Below are 8,767 nucleotides of genomic sequence, written 5' to 3'. Positions count from 1 at the left end.
GTTATGTAAGCAGTGTGTGATGTACGTAGAGGTTTTAGAATAGCAGTACCAGTACTCTTCTTTTCAATGCCCTGTTGTGTTTTCAATTTCCTCTTCCTCTTAATTATTTTTGTTTAAAGGGCTGATGAGTTATTTCATCCGAACGTTTGCATGATCAATTGGATTAGATCCACTAAACTTTTCAAAGAATTTTATTCTGTATGGTCGTTGTTAAATCTAACATAATATTTTCAAGCTAAATGGTCAACATTTTCTCAAATTAGCATTTAATTATTTATCATTTTTACCACAGCTAGCTGACATCATATATATATATATATATATATAAAAGAAAAACCAATAATATTATAAAAGTAACAGTATACCTTTGATCAATGACACATGACAGCATCTCTATCTACAAAAGATTCATGACAAATGGTATCTTCATTAGGTCTTGATCGTTAAGATCATGGATGAAAGATATTTACTATTATTTTTTATGACAAGAAACTTTGGAGATCATGCAAATACAACATATATATATATATTTTTTATCTAATTAATTAAATTATGGATATGTGTAATATTGCGTCCGCATCATATAAAATAACTAAATTATTGACTGACATCCATAGTTGATCTTAGAATTGAGATGGTGAGATGAGATGAGACGAGACGAGATAAGATAAAATGAATTAAGATTGTTTGTAAATAATAGTGAAATTATTAGTTGAAATTATATGAGATGTGATGTCACCTTTGTATCCAAACGGGCCTCAGAAGATAAAATGTGTGTTTTTCTTATTTTAAAAAAAGTCATTATATTTTTTGGGGTTAGAACTCAATTTATAATTAACAGGATTAATTAGACACGTTGGTCCAATAATATATATAAAAAAAAAAAGAAATTGCCAACGAAATGTGACTTTAGGAGGCACTTAAGATCATGATTAGGGGGTGCTAAATCCATGACCCAAAGACCTAACTTTGAGAAGAGGATATACGTTTATTATTGGATCTTTTCTGTGAAGCCAGTTGGCACACGTGTGTTACTAATCATGCTTAGCACCAAAGCCCGCCCACCTCAAACCAAGTGTAATCATTCACTCCATCTTCTTCATGACTCGCCCACACACAAGCACTCACACTCACACTCACACCAATGAAACCTTTTCTTTATTTTTTTCCCTTTACCCCCACAATCTCCTTCTGACTATTAAAAGTTTCTCTTTTTCGGCCTTTACCTTTCCATATACACATTCATGTTCAGTCCTTTTTACATGGGCTCTTTCACATATGGTGGGCCATCCCGCTCGTGCAGTGCATGCAACTCTGGGCCCATTCAAGCCCATAAATGGAACTTTGCTTTTTTTTTTTTTTAATGGAAAAATTGAAAAATGCTTAAGAGACGTGAATATTGCATTTCACCTGTAGGGGACATAACTCTATCACCTGCAAATGAAGCAAAGATCAGTAGAGTACTAATTAGCTGAGTAGAGTAGAGCCGCATGTTACATGCACGGAATTTGCATTCACACTCCTAAATGGGTGACCCAGTTATGGTTCCCATCTGGGTGATTTTATTAATTATTGTTTGTAAAAGTCATATGAGTTTTTCTCACAAGGGAAAGAGAAACAGCATAAGAAGTGGCAGCAGCAGCTAAGAGTGAAAAAGAACTTTCTCTATCTCTATTTATAGGGAGCTAAATTAGTCCATTGCTTCCCTTACATCACAAACAAAGTCTATAACAATGGCTTCTGAGAAGGTCGAGACTGTTATAGCTGGAAACTATGTCGAAATGGAGAGGGAAGAAGACGATCCCAAGTTGGGTAAGAGCAAATTCTCACGGATGTTTTGGCATGGTGGCTCCGTCTATGATGCGTGGTTTAGTTGTGCTTCAAACCAGGCATGCACTTGTTCATCAAGATTCTAGATTTCCTTATTCTTTTTTTTTTTTTTTTTTTTTGAACTCGGATTGTAATGGAAAACTTCAGTACTATATGTTCATTTACATGTGTTTTTAATTAATCTCTTGCTCAACGCAGGTTGCACAAGTGCTCCTCACACTACCTTACTCGTTTTCTCAACTGGGAATGGTATCTGGAATCATTTTTCAGCTTTTCTATGGGTTGATGGGAAGCTGGACTGCCTACCTTATCAGTGTACTTTATGTTGAGTACAGAACTAGAAAGGAAAGAGAAAAGGTTGATTTCAGGAATCACGTTATTCAGGTAATTATATATCTCTCCTCCTTAATTATTATGCAGGTAGCTAGCCAGATGTGAATTAAGAACACCTGATCATATCATTTGCTGTTTCTAATGCCAGCAGATCGACCAAAATTTTCTTTTCTCATATAGTTTCCAGATTTCTCACTTTTAATTGTTTGCAGTGGTTTGAAGTTCTTGATGGGCTGTTGGGGAAACACTGGAGGAATCTAGGCCTCTTTTTCAACTGCACTTTTCTTCTATTTGGATCTGTAATTCAACTAATTGCATGTGCAAGGTGAATTGCAGAATTATTCATGATTTGCCATACATTTTGCTTACATCTAGCTTGATTCATGTTATTCACCTTATACATATATTAATTTGCTGCAGTAATATATACTACATAAACGACAATCTTGACAAGAGAACTTGGACTTATATCTTTGGCGCATGTTGTGCAACAACTGTCTTCATCCCATCATTCCATAATTACAGAATTTGGTCATTCTTGGGTCTTATAATGACTACTTACACTGCATGGTATCTCACCATTGCTTCCCTTATCCATGGGCAGGTAATAATTAACAAAATTACCAAAAACCAACGCAAATAATACTAGCATATATAATTTTCTTTTTATCATTCATTCACCTTAAGTTATTTCTCTCTCTCTTTCTTTTGTATTTTTGAAGGTAGAGGGAGTGAAGCACTCAGGTCCAACAACAATGGTTCTCTACTTCACCGGGGCAACCAACATTCTCTACACCTTTGGCGGACATGCTGTTACAGTGTGAGGATTCTTTATACAAATTTAACACAAGCACATGATGTATTTTGTATGGTCATGTGTGTGTATATATAACTTTGGAATCTTGGATGTCGAGTAATATACATTTCACATGCCGGCCCATGATCATAGCTAGTAAACTGTACGTTAACCATAAAAGAGAACATTTTTTCTGAAAAGCTGGTACGAAACATGTCAGAAGAGAAGGATTCTCCAAATTTCATGGATTGTAAGTTGACCATATTGAGCACGGACAACTGGACAAACAATACTAATTAGTGTATGATTAATTGCATAGCTGGTAAGCTCATGTGAATGTGAACTGTTTTGATTTAGGGGGAATTTAATTTACATCATCATTAATGCAGGGAGATTATGCATGCAATGTGGAAGCCGCAGAAATTCAAGCTAATATACTTGATAGCAACACTCTATGTGCTCACCCTAACTTTACCATCAGCTTCTGCTGTTTATTGGGCTTTTGGAGACATGCTTCTCACCCATGCCAATGCTCTCTCTTTGCTACCAAGGACTGGATTTAGAGACGCTGCTGTCGTCCTTATGCTTATTCACCAGGTTAATTACTATCATGCATGCATATAATTCCTAAACGCTTAATTAGACTAATGGGATTTTAGTTCATGATTTAGAATCTTGGAAATCTAAATGATATTTTTTTGGGATGTACATGTTTGATATTCTTTGCAGTTTATTACGTTTGGATTTGCTTGCACCCCACTGTACTTTGTGTGGGAGAAATTCATTGGGGTGCATGACACAAAGAGTGTGTTCAAGAGAGCTCTAACTAGGCTTCCAGTGGTGATCCCAATATGGTTCCTTGCAATCATTTTCCCATTCTTTGGCCCCATCAACTCAACTGTTGGATCTCTTCTGGTCAGCTTCACCGTTTACATAATTCCAGCCCTAGCACACATGGTGACCTTTGCTTCTGCAGCAGCTAGAGAGGTTTGGTTTGATCTGTTAAATTAACTTCGTTTCTGTCTTGGGATAAGCCATTTATTACTTGCATGAAAAATTTGGAGAAAGTCTTGGGGGAAAAAACTAAAACTTATCTTCTACTTTTGTTCTTAATTGACAGAATGCAGTAGAGAGACCACCATCATTGGTAGGAGGTTGGGCTGGATTATACAGCATGAACGCCTTTGTTGTGGTGTGGGTATTGATTGTAGGGTTTGGATTTGGAGGATGGGCAAGCATGCTCAATTTCATACGCCAAGTTGATACATTTGGTCTATTCACAAAGTGCTACCAGTGTCCCCCACACAAGGCTTGAGTACTAGATCAATCCCCTACTTTTGTTTAAAAAAAAAAAAAAAAAAACAATTAAGTTACATATATGTAAGCGTGTAAAGAGATTGGCATTTGAAGTTTTCTTTTTTTCCTCTCTTTTTCTCTGTGTCCTTGTAGAAGCTGGTATGTTGATGATTTTCAGAAAAGGTGTGAAGGCCATGCATCATGGTCACCCTTATACGGACCTACAATTGTAACTTTGTGTGCTGATCGATTAATCTTGATCTTGTTGATCTATTTTTCTAAATGCAACTCCCTAGCTTGGTTCTTTTATGGGATACTCCTATATATAACCAATTGTATGATAAAACTTGCTCAAATTGTTCTATCATTCCGAATTCTTGAAGAAGATTTGTACGTACACTGTCCAAATCAACTGGATATATAAGAGTAACATGCATTGATCTCACTATTTTTCTGAATAAGAACCTAGACCCAACTGGGAAGGCAGTGGTACTTTTTCCATCTGTTTCTATACATAATTCTTTCCCTGGCTGCTTTATTCAGGAACTTCTCTCTGTTAAACCGTCTAGCCACTAGCTACGGTAATGGTCTCTCTGAAAGCATCTAAATCCATTCTCGCCAACCTGATTTGGACAGTTGCATGAAATGCTACAGACGCCTAACTGATAGTGCCATGCATGGAGTTCTAAACGACAACTTGTGGCTCAATTTTCCACATATTGGTTAGGTTCTTATCATATCAGCACTACCAAACACTTCACATTCTGTGTTTTAAGCAATTACAAAGATCAATCTGGGGGTGAAAGGTCTCCTGGAGTCGGTAAGGCCGATCAGATCAGAGTACTCGTGCCAGAACCCATCTATAATAATGTGTGATATTGGACAGCTTTTAAAGTTAGCTATAAAGGTTGATGGTATATGTTTGAACCAAATGATGTTAAGGGACTAATTTATTTGGGTGGCTGATCTAAACGCATATACAGGGCCATTTGAACTTTGAAGAAGTACTTTCTCTTTTGGTTCCTATCACATTACTCAAATTGGACTCTCTGCCTAATTTGATGTGCTTTTTTTAGACATGTCCTAAACGACAAACAAAATGAGCAAAAGCTTAATTGTGTATTCAGTCATTTAGCTATTGGCTGAAGTAGCTGGATGGAACATCATAAATTAGTGGCGTTCCCTACGGCTGTGTACATGTGTTTGTGTTAGACAAGACAGATCAGTATTAAAGCAACTTTGTAGGACCTAGAGCATCTAAAACATTTCACATACAAACACTTAGAATGCTCCTTTTTTGTTTTTTGGCCAACCCTATTTGATTGAGAATGAATAACCCATAAAAAGAGTAATTTATAAAAGCTCAAAGTTAATCATTAACTAATAAAAATATTTAATTTAAGTGTGGTGCTTGGAATAGGGGTCCAATATCATGGGCTTGAAGGGCTTCCATTTTATCACCCTTCTTCATGGACTGAGGTCTCGTTTAGTTACGTAATTCAGTTTAGATGAGATAAGATATTTTGTTGAAAGTTGAATAAAATATTGTTATAATATTATTTTTGTTTTGAGATTTGAAAAATTGAATTGTTTATTATATTTAAAAAGTTGTAATGATTATATGAGATGAGATAGTTTGGTTTTGTGTAATCAAATCAGCCCTGAAGTGACTTTCTTTCTGATAAGAAGAAATGGTCACGAAGATGGAGAGAGAGAGAGGCTGGAAAGAAAGCTACCTTGATGGCCACAACCTGTGAAACTCAAAAAAGCATTGCCTTCCCTACACCTAGAAATTAAAGAGATGGCAAGAAGAAAGGAAAAGGGAATTGGGTGTGAACAGTGACAGAAAAAAGTTCTGTGTGATATAAATTTGGCCAAAGATTTCTCAGGTCATTAACAGGGTAGGTGGTGGGGTCTTAGCACACATGACAAGTTTTCTTGGGTGGGGATTCACTACATTCTCTAAGAAACTTTCAATTATAAGGAACGTTTCAATTATTTTTCTTGTGCTTTTTCAAGATCAATGAATCTGCACAATCATAAAAGAGAAAATTCTTTTGACCAGCTATTGAGTTTCTAAGATTTCTAGGACCCAAATCAACTTTTACAGAAATGCTTTTGACCAGCAATTGATTTTCTTATTTATTTATTTTTAGATAGAACTTGATATACTGATCAGTTGCCATCCATTTGACAGACTTATGTATTCCCACCATATATTTTGCAGTTTATAGGATTAAAATGAAACTCACATGGATTCTGCAATTTGGACAATATGTATATGTCTGTATATAACCTGGAAATGGCTCTACTGATCTTAAGATATCAGAGAGACAACACCAATAACAACAACAGCTCCATACTGACATTTCCAAGACTGTAATCCTTTGTACCCATTCATGTTGTAAGCTTGTGAGGCAGGAATCAAATTTCAATATCTTGACCAAGGTCTTCCTGATCAACAGTCTGGATAAGCCACACGTGTGTGGGTCCTTGATCTGCCAGTCACAATCCGTGTGATGTGAGGCTATTATGTGTCCTCACATGGTTGGCTTTTTCCTTGGATTATCGCCTTGATGTCACCCATGAGCTTATATGACAAGTGACCAAATTTCCCAATTGCCCAAATATTTTGAATATTCTCAATTCCTTTGCTAGATCATATCATTGCAAATGGCAATTTACAAGGAAAAAAAAATATTTTATGGTAAATTTCATCATTTATTTTGTATGTTCCAACTTTATCCCTGTGAATTTGTGGGTATTTTCCTATATATGAAATTTAATTACTCAGAGTCACACACAAACACACACATATGTATAACAGGATAAAAGAATACAAATATAAATGTTAAAATACACTAAACTGTGAACATAAAATACTTCTACAGCCAAAACAAAAAAGCATACAAGATCTTCTTCTCTATGAAGATTTGTAAACTTGGACCACAGAACAAATTATTGAGATCTGATCTCTCTTTTTCTCTGGCAAGAACTTGTCAAATTATTTAACTGACCCACCTTACCTCAAAGCTTAACTCGGCCAAATCACTGGTTAAACAACAACCTTACTGCAACCCATGAAGTGACAGATACACTAACTGGCCAAAAACAAAAGTGACATCATGTGCAATCTGAGTGTGTGTGTATATATATATATATATATATATATATATTTGCATGTAAAAAAGAGCCTCCAACTCCCAAAAAGACATGACCCTAAGGCAATGCTGATCATAGTCCTCTTTTTCTTTTTCCAGTTGCTGGAATGGTTTCAATCAAGAGTACTGGAGGAAGGAGAAAAGGAGCTATGACCTTAAGGAGTGGGGTTGGGATGGGGGTGTTTGGTCAAAAAGACTCAAAACTGATCATATGGTCCATAGAAGTTTCTTCTGAAAGCATAAAGGCTGGCTGATATTTCTAAAGTGTACTGATTCTGATATATATTGCTTCTTCAGGTCCCGTCTTTCTCAAAAATCTTCACAAATGCTTAGACTGTTAGACATGCATGCACTGTACTGCACAATAATACTGAGTTAATTAGCTAGATTAAGCAGTTCTAAAAGGGGGAAAACCGACATATGCTTGCTTAAATGCTTGGATAGAATAGAAGGCGCAGGCAAAAGGATAAAAAGGGGTTTGGGTTGTATCTGTATGGCTGCGGGCTATGTCCAACAGGAAAAGAACATCGGTTATGGGTTACCTTTGGGCTAGCCCATTACTTGCTGAATAAGATTGGCTATTGTAAGATTACTAGGCCGGAATGGCCCACTAAGATCGTGTGTCCCTTATAGTTATTCCTTTTGACTGAAGACTGAAGTTAACAATTAAGATGCTTTGGGAAAATAGTGCATGGTTTGGAAAACATATGGCCGTTAATTATGGTTTAAAGTTTTCTTTCGAGAGAAAACATCATTGTTGTCCAAGGAAATGCCTTCCTCATTTCTTAGGAAAGAGAGAAATAAGACATTGCAAGTGTGGCTACATATAAAGAGAATTGCTAGGTACAATCCCGAATAGGAGTTTGTGTGCTGACGAATGGACTTGATAGTAATTTACTCTTCAAATTGTGGTGAAATGTCAAAAAAGTCCCTAGAGCTCAAATTATCAGATCCAGCTTCCTTTCGTCCCTCCAGCGATTCTACCTGAGAGTTGCCTGTGTTTCTTATCCTTCTGGGTGTTCAAACATCAAGTGAGCCTGTCTCCTCCTCTCCTTGTAGATTTATAATTAATTTTATATTGAGATCTGTTTTTTGGATGGTGGGGAATCTGGGATATCAGTGTTCTGATTATTTTTTAGATGAGTTAACGAGAGTACCTCAAATACTCTCAAGCATTTTCACTATTATTCTTTACTTTATTATTACTTTTCACTTACTTTTACTACTATTCATTATTTTTCACCTACTTTTTACTACTATTTAATATTCTATTATACTTTTTCATTACTATTCACAAATATTTTCAAACACTTTCACTATCTGGAATGGCCATGCTGGGAGATTCACTAAT

The 8,767-nt window shown here is 36.0% G+C and overlaps 1 protein-coding gene across 1 annotated transcript; it reads left to right on the top strand.

The window, feature by feature from the left end:
- Positions 1-1,465: 1,465 nt before the first annotated feature.
- LOC121256657 (auxin transporter-like protein 3) lies at positions 1,466-4,564 on the top strand. Its single transcript, XM_041157507.1, has 8 exons — positions 1,466-1,889; positions 2,029-2,214; positions 2,376-2,488; positions 2,584-2,767; positions 2,886-2,983; positions 3,349-3,556; positions 3,689-3,946; positions 4,080-4,564. Exons 1-8 carry the CDS (start codon positions 1,734-1,736, stop codon positions 4,272-4,274), a joined length of 1,398 nt encoding a protein of 465 aa, XP_041013441.1. The 5' UTR covers positions 1,466-1,733; the 3' UTR covers positions 4,275-4,564.
- Positions 4,565-8,767: the final 4,203 nt, after the last annotated feature.

Source organism: Juglans microcarpa x Juglans regia, chromosome 3D (assembly GCF_004785595.1).
Source record: "Juglans microcarpa x Juglans regia isolate MS1-56 chromosome 3D, Jm3101_v1.0, whole genome shotgun sequence".
NCBI lineage: Eukaryota > Viridiplantae > Streptophyta > Magnoliopsida > Fagales > Juglandaceae > Juglans > Juglans microcarpa x Juglans regia.
This window is presented reverse-complemented; position numbering and strand designations above follow the sequence as displayed.

What these genes read in the sequence shown, in the direction of transcription:
- LOC121256657 (XM_041157507.1), top strand. Translation starts at nt 1,734, where the DNA reads ATGGCTTCTGAGAAGGTCGAGACTGTTATAGCTGGAAACTATGTCGAA. An exon ending in TTAGTTGTGCTTCAAACCAG is followed by an intron (nt 1,890 to 2,028) that starts GCATGCACTTGT and finishes TGCTCAACGCAG; the next exon opens with GTTGCACAAGTGCTCCTCAC. An exon ending in CAACTAATTGCATGTGCAAG is followed by an intron (nt 2,489 to 2,583) that starts GTGAATTGCAGA and finishes AATTTGCTGCAG; the next exon opens with TAATATATACTACATAAACG.